This window comes from Octodon degus, unplaced genomic scaffold (genome assembly GCF_000260255.1).
Source record: "Octodon degus isolate 3935 unplaced genomic scaffold, OctDeg1.0 scaffold00194, whole genome shotgun sequence".
NCBI classification, from domain to species: Eukaryota; Metazoa; Chordata; class Mammalia; order Rodentia; family Octodontidae; genus Octodon; species Octodon degus.
In genome coordinates, this window is record NW_004524770.1 from 101099 (window position 1) to 114396 (window position 13298).

Below are 13298 nucleotides of genomic sequence, written 5' to 3' on the forward strand. Positions count from 1 at the left end.
ACACACACACACACACACACACACACACACACACACATAAAGAAAGAAAAGAAAAGAAAGAACACAAAATATTATGGAGAAATTTTCTTAGAGAATTGGGACTGGGATTGATAAGTGATAAATTATAGTATAGGAAGAACAATGGGAATTTATTTATGCTGTCATTTTTTAGATCTTTTAAGCAGGTAAACAGTTAAAGTAAAAAATGTTGGTATTTCTTCTAAACACTCAATATATATTTGATATTTTATTTTGCTATTTCATTTTCCTGCCAATGGACATTATATAATAGGAAGTTCCTTACAGAAGAAAAAGACAAGTAATGACAAGTACGGCTTGCCAAACAGGAAAGGAAAGCTGAATACATGTGTATCAGTGTGTTTGGCTTAGACTCTACCTAGATAGGTTCCACAGATCAGACATATGTACGGAACATGCTGCTGTCATGTGTGAAGACTGCCTTAGATGTATTTCTGTGGTAGAATTTTATTTGTATTTTCATTGTAGTTCATGTAGGAATTTATTTCTACTGTTACTCTTTAGATCTTATAAGCAGATAAATGATGTTGAAAATGTTGACATTTATTCTACAGTCATTACATATTAAAATTTTAATATTAAAAAGAATGAGCTACAGAGCACACATAAGCTATTATTATCAACTTATATTAATATAGCACACTGTTAGGATTTATGTACCAATACTAAGATGTTACTATTAATTCAGCTCCATACTTTACATTAGGGTTTCTTAATGTTCTTGGATTGAACATTTGGCAAATGTGCAATGCTGCATCCACCATTATACACTTCACCTAAAAATTTTCCGTGATTCATCTGTTCATTCCCCTTCCAAGCCCACCCCAATCTCTGAACTTTTTACTATTTCTGCAGTTTTACTTTCCATAATATCATTCAATGGAATGATAAAAAGTAGGGGGAGGCATTCCTGTGGCACCCTATACTACTTGCTCAAACTTTCTGTAAACACAAAAGTGCTCTCAGGAATAGTTTACTACTTTTTTTTAAGTGAAAGTTTTTTTCCAGATATCTAAAATCTAAAATAATTCAGCAGCAGACTGACACAATATGAAATGCTAGAGAAAGTCTTTTAGGCAGAAAGCAAATGGTAACAGATGGAAATAAAGATCTACACGAAGACGTGAAGGGCACTGCGATTGCATGGGTCAGCACATGAGACTCGCACATCTTAGTGTATCCGAGTCCTGGCCAAAGACACCCCCTTATTTACATCTGTGTTGTGACTGTCTTTATAATAGACACAGGCTGCTTTCCAATAATGGAAAAATGTTTTTGTCTTCTAAGAGTTTTAAAAAGCACACCTTATTCTTGAAGTAAAGCTTCCCGTCCAAACACCAGCGGGTCTTGCCCTTCTCAGGATTTGGTGTTGGCAAGAAAGCTACCTTAAGGCAGCTAGAGAAGGTGGTAAGACAGGTTCCACAGATGATGCACTGGTGCTCCCCTGTTCTCCATAGAAAGTGCTGCCCAAAGTCCCCCTCACATTTGTTTGCCAAGAAAGTGGGTGAACATGGGGTCAGGGTCCCCCTGGCAACCATAGCTTCTCAGCCTCTTTCCCTGTCCCATACATTGATATCTCTGCATATTCTTTGCCGCCAGTCTCCATGCGCTGGCCTCTGCCATTCCTGCCCAAGGTATCAAACACTGCATGGCTCTGTCGGTGCTGAAGTGGGAGCAAGAGTGTTACCCTAAGGAAGGACCTAGAGGGTCAGCGCACAGTTGGGGCCACAGGAAGAAGATGCAGAAATCACCACCAGGTGTCACCACTGCACCACTGCTGTGTTGGGAAGGACAGACTTGCTCATCTGAAGAGAAAAAAAGTAGTTCTTTCTCACTTGAAGTCCTTTGTAACCACAGGATATAAATAATAGTCTTCAGACAGGTACCAAGTCCTCCCCACAGTGCACACCACACAATCTTGATGAGCATTCACCAGAAACGCTGGTGAGATCAATGTGCAGAATGGTTGGAAAAGGGTTCTTAAAAATATGCTCTCATCTTAAACCACTTTAATAAAAAGTTAAGTATGTATACACACTGGAAGTGGATCTAAAAGTGTCAGTTATATTCCCTGAGCTGGGCCTATATCAGAACTACACACATCTATCTTTGGAGGTTTTGCTGATGCTGGTGTCAGATCAAGCCCCAAGGCTGTTAGGACACAGAGGCAGAGCTGCTCTAGGGAGTGACATTTCTTTGGAGGTAGAACCCAAGATCTCAATGACACTGCTGCCACTGACAAGAACTTAGAGTCCTTCTCCCCAACCCTAGACCATTCCTCCCTGTCTCTAGGGAATTGTCAAAGGGAAACTCAAGGGGGAATGTTGCCTTGAGGAAATAGGGTTCATGCCAGAAACTGCTGCCTGCAGCTTGCCTAACCTGCAGAATCTTATGCCAACAGGTGAGTCCACTCCCTGGACACGAGTGGGTGGCATCCAGACTTATGAGTACAGAAAAAAGGGCATTGGCTTGTGACTCCAAACTCTGGTAGTAGCCTAGCCATGGATAAACATCAGGTTTGGCTCTCAACTGAGTATAGGAGCCACCACAGATGGTAAGTGAAGAGAAAGGAAGGCAGATTTGAAAGTGTTGGAATGTCAGAAGTGGTGGTGACCTGGGCCCACTGCCTGTATGAGGGGGTGCCAGGAACTGGGAGAAGCACTGAGATGCCAGGTGTTAAGAGGCTAGCTCCAAGTTGAATCCTCCCAGACAGCCCAGTGCTAAGTCTCTTCTGAGTGAAGAGACACCTTGTGAAAGACACCCCCTATCTTGTCCCCACATCCAGTCCGACATCCCCAATGAATCAAGGCTGTCCCTGAAGCCCTTTGACCTTTTTCTATCCCCCTATGCACTCAGTACAATGTGTGGTTTGTCTACAATGGTCAATCCTGCTCTGGACAAGGAGTACAGGGCTAATGTAATAAGACTCTATAACTGGGGACCTTAAGCCAACAATAAGCTAGAAAACAAGTTGTTAAGGTAACCCTGCTGCTCACACTCTAGAATTTCACATCTCACACAGTTGGAATATGGCTGTGCCTGAACCCTGCTCTTCTCTTGCTCCTCCACTCTGCCCTGGCCCTGCTGTAGCCCACCTCCAGCCCCCAATCTTCACCTTCACAGCAGCCTCCCTGGCCCTGCTCAGAACAAACATAGGCTGGCCCTCACTTCCCTCAGGTCCAATGAAAATCCACTAGGGAGCATCTCTTGACCACCCTCTGGGCTTTCTCTATAACTCTTCTCACTCAGTGTATCATTCTCTACATGGGCTAGAGAAACTACCTGCATTTCAGGGAGATCTTGATGTTTCTAGCTAACCCCACCTGTCCTGGAGACTGGCCAGGTCAACCAAGAGACAAGGACATCAGCCTGGACTCCTTGCCAACTCTACTGAACAGAGGCAAACCAGCTGAGTTCTATCTACTGCACCCAGGGTCTCCACTGGCCTAGGGACCATGGCAGCTCCTCATTTCTCCTGTGGTCCACTGTTATAGAGAAGAGTTATAAAGAAAGACACCACCATCCTGTCCCCACACCCAGCCAGATGTCCCCAGGGAATCAAGGCTGGCCCTGAAGCCCTTTGACCTATTTTGCAGGTAATCCGGCAGATATGGTATCACATCCTCCTTCTGGAGAGACAGCCCCCAGGGGCATCCCCACTTGGCAACTGAGGCACCAGCCATGGAGTTAGGGGCTTGTGAGTAAACCCATAAGCATAACAACTCTCTGTGATCTGGAGAAACCTCCTGTGCTGTTTCCATCTGTGTGAAGTAGACAATCCTAGAGTCTCTATCCAGAAAGTTGAGATGAAAGAAGCCTGTACATATGAAAATGGGTGGAGCTCACTTGGTCCTTATTTCTCTCCTGTAGCTACTCAGAGCTGAGCCAGGTCAGGCTTGTTTGTGGGTTGGGAGTAGAGGCAGCTTTTATGGAGCCAATCTCGGTTTGGTGACTGATAGGGTCTCAGATTAGCAGCCTGTAGTTGAGGGTCCCACAGGTCACAGGTGGAACTCATAAGCAAATATGCTTGGTCATTATAACTTGATGAGTGGGTGGCAAATGGCTCTTCACAATCTTTAGACCTGGACATCATCAAATTAAACTGCTGGAAGTCGCTTCCTCTGTAGTGTTGTGCTGTGAGGAGGCAAAACCATCAACTGAGGACTTGGGGGATAAGAAGGAAGGCGAATACATTAAACTCAAAGTCATTGGACAGGATAGCAGTGAGATTCACTTCAAAGTGAAAATGACAACACATCTCAAGAAACTCAAAGAATCATACTGTCAAAGACAGGGTGTTCCAATGAATTCACTCAGGTTTCTCTTTGAAGGTCAGAGAATTGCTGATAATCATACTCCAAAAGAATTGGGAATGGAGGAAGAAGATGTGATTGAAGTTTATCAGGAACAAACGGGGGGTCATTCAACGATTTAGATATTCTTTTTATTCTTTTTCTTTTCCCTCAATCCTTTTTTATTTTTTAAAAATAGTTCTTTTGTAATGTGGTGTTCAAAATGGAAATGAAAACTGGCATCCCATCTCTTTAAAACATCCAGTAATTTGAATTCTAGTGCTCATTATTCATTGTTTTCATCATGCTGATTTTTTGGTGATCAAACCTCAGTTTTCTTCACATTGTCTTCTGCATTTTAAAAATTAATGTGTGCACAAAGAGGCTGCAGATTTCAGGACTGTGCATTTTCAGGCTTGTGATCATAAGGTCGACCCGTGCGATTGTTCCTGGTGGCCCTGAAGTTCGTGGCTTTTCAGGTGGCCCTGAAGTTCGAGCTTGTGATTGCTTCACTCCTGGACTATAACTTTCAGTGGGAGGTAGAAGTTTTTCAGAGAACCGAACTGTGGAAAAATGACCTTTCCTTAACTTGAAGCTTAAAATCTGAGGGTCTGGACCAAAAAGAAGAGAAACATGAGCTTTCATGTCCAGATAACAGAGATGGTGAGAGATTGATCAACTCCAAGGGTAGCTTCACTGAAGAGAAAGCAGTTTTAAGATTTAAAAAGATCTTGTCAGAAGATCCCAGAAAAGTTAATTTTCATTCAAAATTAATAAAGTTACTCACGCAGATGTATGTATAATAGAACACTGCTCCTTTTGATTTTGTTTGTACTTTCTGGCCTGGGATATGGGTTTTATTTTTTTATTTATTTTTTATTTATTTATTTTTATTTATTACATTTATTTATTGTGTGTGTGTGTGGGGCCAGCTCAGCCCACCAGGGGGCGGGGCTGGCTGGCATGTGGTGCTGGGGGATCGAACCGCGGTCCCTGTGCTTTGCCAAGCTTGTTTCAAGTAGGTGCTTTAGACCACTGAGCCATCTCTCCAGCCCGGGATATGGGTTTTAAATGGACAAGTGTGTACCAGCTTCATTAAAATAAACAATATTTGTAAAAAAAAAATTAAAGTGCTATTTTGACAACTTGTACTGAGAACTATAGCAGAATTCAAGATAAGAATAATACTTTGGACAGGATGTGAAAGTAACAGATAAAAGTGTCTAATGCAGCAAAAAGTGCCCATGGAGCAGGAATAAGTGGGTCCAGAGCAGGGCATTCACTGGCAGGTGCTGGAGAGCTGGCTGCACTTTCCTGCTCAGGTTTTCCTTCCTGGGGTCCCAGGAGCAGAGTAAGGCTATGCAGGCTCCTCTGTGCCCTGCAAAGCCCCTAACACTCAGAGTGGTGGGTACTCCAGCCTAGCTCTACAGGGCTGAAGTCATTCCATCTCTTACAAATTCGGGGAGGTGCAGGTGTGCTCCTCAAGGTCTGCACTGGCCCACAAGATTCCAGGGTTACTGTTAGCTGTCAGAGCCCAAGTTAGCATGAGCAGACACTTCAGCTCAACTGTCCCTCCCTTTACTGGGAAAGGTTCCCTTGAGTTTAGGAGTCTCTGATTTACACAGTGTGCACGTACCCTATACATACCCTACACACTTATGCCTGCACTGCTTTCCAAGGGACCCCTTAACTATCCATTTTTCCTCTATTCTTTGGGGCTGCTTCCCAGTTGACCTGTTCAGGTGGCACATATTACTGGGTTGTCAATCTATGTAGGCACAGTTATGTGCCATGAAACCATAAGTTCGGAGTTAGTGCCTTGCTTGGCAAAGGAAGGGTTAGGTTGGGAACAGTCAGTGACTGTGTGGTCACCAAACTACATACCAATGGGGCACTAAGCAGAACACCATGAGGTGCTAGAGCTGGAAATGTTGGGGTTATGAAATGTTATGGAGCTCTCTATATACGGCAGACATCATCAGAGATGAAAAGGAGGATGTCAGAACGTGGGCTAGGGCAGCCCCTAAAGGAGCACCAAAAGGCAGCTGTATAGAGACACAGAATTTGGGAAAGAAGAAAGGCCAGGCTTTGGATGAGCCAGCACTCATGGAGGTTGGCACATTACAGACATTGAAAGGAAAATGTTGAGGCAATGATAGTGAGAGCAGCCAGGATCGGGACAAGGTAGGCATGAGGCAAGAGCCTAATCCCAGCAGCCTGCAGCACAGTTCTGCCAGGGCCCCTATAAGCAGCCCTGGGAGCTAACAGGAAAGTCTTACCTGAACTTCATGGGGTAACGCAGATGGAGTTGGATTCCCCTTTGCCTGGGAGGCAGTCTTGCACTCATCACCTCCGAGTATAACATCAAAGTAAAAAAAAGCAGGAGTTCACATCTCTACTGAAAGTGCTCTCCCTCCCTCCCTCCCTCCCTCCCTCCCTCCCTCCCTCTCTCTCTCTCTCTCTCTCTCCAGCTTTTAAGGTATAAATTGGCAGGAAAAGGGAGATAGAATTCAGAAACCAGAGAATTTACAGGTGTGAGATCAATGGCCCAGGAGACACAAAACACTGTTTTCTAGCCAAAGTATAAGAAGCTCAGAACCAATGCAGTCCATATCCCACAACCCCCAGGAACTGGCAGCAGAAGGTTCTTCTGGAGATGGACAAATGCTGGGACAGACATAACTGGTGGAAAGAACTTTCAGAAACCAGCAGACACTCTAGATCCCTGCCCTAACCCTGGGAGCCAATGGAACACTTGCCTCTCTCTCTCAGGAGAAAGCCTTGAGTTTTGTTCTCTGTAACGGGCCAAAGAGAGGATCTGAAAGTGAGGAGAGAAGGCCTATCTATGGATAGCAGTCTCAGACCAAAAGTAAACCAGGGGAGAACATATACTAGTGACTACAAGGCACTCTACCTTGACTCCCAGCAAGCTGGTGGCCCAGCCAACCCTTCCACACAGGGGAGTATCTTCTCATGGATAATCAGCTCACACTACTGTTATCTGTAGGTTTGTGCAGCTTTCTAGCATCATGAACAGCCACAGTACCATCTTCTCAAGGATGGAGGGGCTGCCACGCATCTCTGTCCCACAGAGCCACTTACAAGCCCAGGCCTGATGTATCTAGTCAACTCAATCTCAGAAGCCTAGAAATCACAGTGAATGAAGGCTGAGCACATTTATCTGAAAGACATGAAGGACTCAGAACCCCAAGTCTAGGCTCCCTGTAGCTTCCAGAATTCTTCCAGAATCTGTTGGGGAAACAGAGTTTGGGAAATGCAAAGGTCATGTAGGATCAAAGCAGTCTCCTTAATATGTGAGAGACTTTAAAAGACCAAAATTCCTCTGCTACAGGCATCCCCTTCTCCAACACCCCTCAGAAATCTTTAGAGATCCTCCAGAAGACCCCTTCTGCCCCTGCCCACACTGCCATAGCCCTCAGTGCTTGCCTGCTGGGTCAGCTTTGTCAGTGCTAGCCTTGGGCCTGGGCAGAAAACCTGGGGCCAGTCCAGGACTGTTTGAAACCCACCCACGACTGGGTTTTTTGCTCTTTCCTCATTTGTTGACCAGTCCTCTACTTATGAGCAGAGATCTCTGCTGGGATGTGACCTCTGCACACCATCCCCACTTCAGAAGCCCTCCATGCCCTTGGTGCACACTCAGCTACAGCTGTTGTGCTGCCCTAAGGGGCCCTCTTCCCGCCCACACCATGTCACAGCTCTTTAGGCCAGCTAGGAGTTGCACAGAGAGCAAAGGTAGACTGATAAGTCGTCAGACCCCAGAACAGCTTGCTGCTAATGAGCACTAACATCTGTACCTCACACCCTTTCCCACACATCAGTGGTTCTGTCTCTGCTCTTGGGAATTGTCTGGAAGCTTTAAAATAAGTCTTGCATCCATGCCTGGGTGTCATTAGGAAGAGGCTCTGGTTTGAGGGGCCTAACCTAGGCAGCTTCAAGGTCAGGATGGACAACAGCCCTGACAGACCTTCAAAAGCCAAAGGAGCAATGACCATGAGCAGGGCTGGGGGCAGGACTAAGAAACTGAACCCTGGCTGGCTGCCCCACATGGGGACAAACTCAGTATTGTCTCACTCCTCTACCATGCTGACCTCAGCTCCTCACCTCCACCAGGTAACCACAGCAAGCCCAAGCAGCTTTGTTCCTTGTCACCAGCAAGAGTTGTCATAGCCCACATGATCTGAGCAACTCTCAGGCCTCCAGAATTCTTTCACTTCAGCTTGCAGCAGGGTCACAGAGAATCGCCCTTCTCAAGCCCAGGCTTACATTCCAGCATTTGTCATGCAATTCCAGACCACAGGTCCCCTGTCCCAAGTGGGGTTAAAGACAACCTGCAAGAGCTCTCCTCACAGTTTCCCAGGTTCTGCGTCACCCCACTATTATGTGTGGGTACCTGCTCTGCCCTCTCTGGACATAGCAGATTCCCCTCATATATTGACCATTTCTAACTGGAACAAAGGCTAGAAATGGAGCCCAGAATTTCTAAGAATTTAGCACTGAAGGTAGGTCCCGTCACCTCATGCAGGAGGTAGCTCAATGTGTGCCATCAGAGCCAAATTCCTAAAAAAGTCATAGTGACAGTTCATTTTAGGTCAAATGTGACTAGACACCTCACCTGGGAGACATGATACAAAAGTGTAACAATGAAGAGTTGCCTCGGAAAAATCAAAAAGTCAATGCACTTTGTCAGAGAGAGAGAGAGAGAGAGAGAGAGAGAGAGAGAGAGAGAGAGAGAGCCCCATTACCTGGAGTAAATGAGAAGTCCAAAATGGCCTGTCCTTCAGCACAGCTGAATCCAGATTCTGTGGAAGCATTCATCAGGGTGCTCCCTCCCGTCACTTTCATCTTGTTTCCCAGCCCTGACTCCCTCCAAAAGGTCTGAACTATCCCTTACGTGTGGCTAGAGAGATGGTGCAGAGGCATTACATAGCCCAGTCTAACAGTCCCAGAAGGGATACTTTCCTCCCTGACCCAAGAGTAAACCCCAGGAAGAACTCTGATTTATATTTGCCTGATTTCATGGGGCAAGGCAGCACACAGTGACAGAGACCTTATAGAACACATCTGGGGGAAGGTAGCTCCAGAAAGAGATACTGGCCGAGCTGACTTGGGGAAGGAGCACCTGTGGTTTCTGGGATGGGATGGCCATCCCATCCTGACCACCACCCACATACTCCCAGAGGGCGAGGAGCAGACTATGGCACCAATTCACAGTCAGATTTTTTTTATTAGGAAATCACCCTCCAAACACAAACGAAGTGCTGTGGGTCCAGTGCGTTTCCTGAGGAAGGAGGGTCACAGTATCAGGGCTGCCAGGAGCCCAAGCAGTGTGGCCCTGACTTTGGGCCCCTGTTTGGCGCTCCTGCACAGCAATGGGACTCAGCCAGGAGAACTGCCACGAACATAACACGAGAAACACGCAGGAGCACACACAGCTGCGCTACACTTAAATAATAATAAATACAAAATTCCACCTGCTGTTGTGGCTGAAAGAAAGGAACCCAAAAAGGTAAAAGAAAATCAAGATAGTTTTCTCTCCATTGGACCAAGGGGAAGAAAAAAAATCCCCAAATTATCAAAATTCCTCGGTTATAAAATACTTTTTTAAAAATTCCATTATTAAAAGAATAAATAACAAAATATATAAAAAATAAGTTGGTTGCATCAAAATTATAACTAGAAGTTATATCAAGATTTTTGTGGCCTATCTTATAGTCAAATAATTACTTTTGCTTTGTTTTCCCTTATTTCACTCTTATGGTGCCTTAGTGTGGGGTCTAGTTGACATCATAAAAAAATTAATAAATAAAAATGTTAAATAAATAGCAAACATTAACATAAGAGGGTGTGAATATAAATACTTACATCTTGACAAAATTAAATAATTTACAGAATAATTAAACTAACTACTTTCAATGTCTTCCAGGAAGTGCAATTTCTCTACTTTTAAATACTAATTCGTAATTGCAGTCACAGTTGACTTGGACTCTATTTACATGGTAGGAACATTGTGTTTTTAACACATTAAATTAAAATTTATCTTTTCTTTTGCATCTTGAATGATCTAAACAGAAGTGAAGCCTCAGCAGTCTCCCATGAGGAATTCACCTCTGACCTCATAGATGTTGTCCCCACCTTTGACACAGAACAAGCCCAGCCACAACCAGGACAGAGGCAACTCAGTGACCTGGGTGGACCCGGGCAGACCTGGGCCTGAAGGCTACAACTTGAGAGGGAACTCAAGCCACACAGGTCTGCAGAGCCTCGGGGTGCCAGCTACTATAGATAGGAGACGAGCTAAGTAGGCTGGGTGCTTGCAGCTGTGGGACTGTCTCTGGAAGGCCTACTCCTAATTTCACCTCTGAAACAGAGTTTGTCCCATCCTAACACAAAACTGAATTAAATGAAAACAGAAAACACACTTGCCACATGGGCCTCACTGACCACAGACATACAGACCCAGGCATGTCCTCCAGGCACAGACCCCTGGCTACCAAGCCTGAGGCTGCCCTTTCAGCCTCAACAAACAAAGAAATACTGCGGTTGCAAACTCCAAAACTTCCCTGAGAACCTTGTCCATGAGCTTCCACTGGAGACTTTGAGCTGCTCTTCAGATTTTTTTCAGAAAACAAAAATAAATTGCTTTGTAATACTTCAGTGTCCCCAGCGCTCCTGTGAAGAGGCCTGGGCCTGGAGGCGCATCAGGGGAGACACTAATTTCCAGGCACCCTTTGGACAAACCTGCCTGAGACCACACCCAGCCTGCAACTAGAAGTCACTGTGAGTTAGAGGTCCCCGCCTCCTGTAGCAGGGTGAGGGAGGTAAACACTGGAGCCAGGTGGGTCCTCTCGGCGTGTGGCAGCCTAGACCTGGATGCCCCTCACAGCCTGCTTTATGGTCTCCAGGAGGCCCTTGTTCTCAGGGTTCTGGTAGCAGTCCCGGTTGGAGTACATGTCGGTGAGGGTGCTCACATAGGCGTCAAAATTCTGTTCACAAATTGGCTCCTAGGAAACAGAGCCAGGTTAGCCAGCCCTATCCATGCAATGGGCCACATGCAGGGGAAACCAGTAGAAAAACATCAGCCTCCATCCCCACTCCACCCATGATGAGAAATTCTGTCAGCTGTCCCGTCCCCCACTCCCAAACACCCATAAGCATTTCTGTCTGTAGCAACACCAGTAACTGACTCACTGCCACCAAAACAAACTTGCTTAGATCCATGAGCTACTCAGGGAGCTCAGTCCCCTGCGCCAACAGCTGCCAGGCCATTCAGTGCACAGGGAACCCCCAAAGGAGCAAAGGGTCCTTCCAGCAAGACCCAGAAGCAGAGGTAGAAGGGGCACCTGCCCTCCCTGCTCTCCAGAGAATCCCCAGAGCAGGTGCCTACCATGTGTGGAAGGCGAATATTGGCGAGACTTTGGATGAGGGCCTGGCTCAGCCCAGACAGCTCCAGAAACAAGGCTTCATTCTGTTCCTCGATGAGCTTGTTCTCCTCCTCGATGTTCTTCAGGTTTTTCTCCATGGAGGAGATCTGGGCCAGAGAGAGGTGGGAAGTGCCACTTGCCCTTGGCCCCATCCTACTGGGCATGTACTGGTCACACCTCACATCTCTCTGGGAGAGGACAGGGTGCAGGGATAGGCAAAGAGGGAGAGGCCGGCATCCCTATGGGGTCCTTGTCTCAAGGGAGGGAGTGGGCAGGGCCTGGCCCTGGCATAGAGGAAGCACTGTCCTCTGGAAATAACCTGAACCCTGAAAAGACCGCACTTGGCCAGGGCTCACTGTGCCTCTCCTATCCTAGGAGCAAAGTGAGGACACAGACTGACTCTGTGGCACCCTAGGCTCAGTCCCAGCCCACACTAACTGCACTCTTAGCTCCACCAAGCTTCCTGTTCCTGTCTGTAAGATGGTAACAATGATATCCACCTTAAGAGTATTAGGTGCCCCTTCACCAAAAAGACCAACACACTGCTTCAGTAGCCTCCCAAGCACATGGCCTCTAGGTCATAGACAGGAAAGTCTCTTCCCCTCTATACCCTACCCCTGAGCCTGTACAATGTTGTACTGCCTCTGAGATCTTTGGTGTTAAGAGACAGTCCAGGTATGACTGTGCAACTCCAGTGAACCCTGAGGCAGAGGCTGAGCTCGCATAAGGGCAATATGTGGAACTAGGCAGGTATCATGAATCCATTTAGGTGGCTGTGCAGGAGGGGGAGTGAGTGGCAAACACACTCCTGTCATCTGGTATAAGCCTGTGGCTTTAAAGGACTATGTGTGTGTGTGGGTCCCTTTCTGCAGCCACCATAACTCACCAAACTCCCTCAAGGGGATGGCCAGGGCCTTCCGAAAGGACACTATGGAAAAAGTGTCAATCTGTCATTTAAAGGGTAAATTTGGGTTAGCTTGGATTGCCTTGGTTTGGTTTGGTTTGGCTTGGCTGGGTTTTGAGATAGAGTCTTGCTGTGTTACCTAAACTGGTTTTCAAACTACAAGCTCACATGAACTCAGGGAAGCAGGGACAAAGTAGCTGAAACTACCACACCTAACTCTTGAAAGTTGGTCTTATCAAATAAAGAGAAATAAGAAGTGCTGTCCCAAGGTGACTGACCCTGATAAGGGCCTTGGAGACTCTGAGAGGGAAGAGTTACATTCACACATGTACACTCACACTTGCTGGGGGACAGAGAGAGGATGTCATTGTTACCTCCTGTGAACCTGGCGAATGCTGCATTAATACTAGAGCACACAGTGAAAATCCTACCTGAGCTTCACGTGCTATTTTTATCCAGGCTCTTGAGCAGCAGTAGGTGGGGTGAGCCTGTTTGTTGGGGAGAAAGAACAGAGCAGCACGTGGACCTGAAACGTGTCCAGCATCTGCTGCTTCTGAAGACTGATCATCTTCTTATCCCTGTGTCCTTTCTCTACCCACAAGGGGGCACTATTCCCAGGCT

General features: G+C 46.3%; 1 protein-coding gene and 1 pseudogene across 3 annotated transcripts in view; one reads left to right on the plus strand and one right to left on the minus strand.

Moving 5' to 3' along the window:
* The first annotated feature begins 2385 nt into the window (after window positions 1-2385).
* LOC101593026 lies at window positions 2386-5141 on the plus strand (annotated as a pseudogene). Its single transcript, XR_001117350.1, has 2 exons — window positions 2386-2440; window positions 4167-5141. The product of XR_001117350.1 is annotated as a small ubiquitin-related modifier 1 pseudogene (transcript).
* A 6071-nt stretch (window positions 5142-11212) lies between these two features.
* Window positions 11213-13298, minus strand: part of Myt1 (myelin transcription factor 1) — a 34910-nt gene continuing 32824 nt past the window's right edge. For both annotated transcript variants that reach the window (XM_004644128.1, XM_023704304.1), the window contains 2 exons: window positions 11737-11880; window positions 11213-11353 (listed from right to left, as the gene is read on the minus strand). In XM_004644128.1, the coding sequence (XP_004644185.1) occupies window positions 11213-11353; window positions 11737-11880 (285 nt within the window). The remainder of the gene's footprint in view (window positions 11354-11736; window positions 11881-13298) is intronic.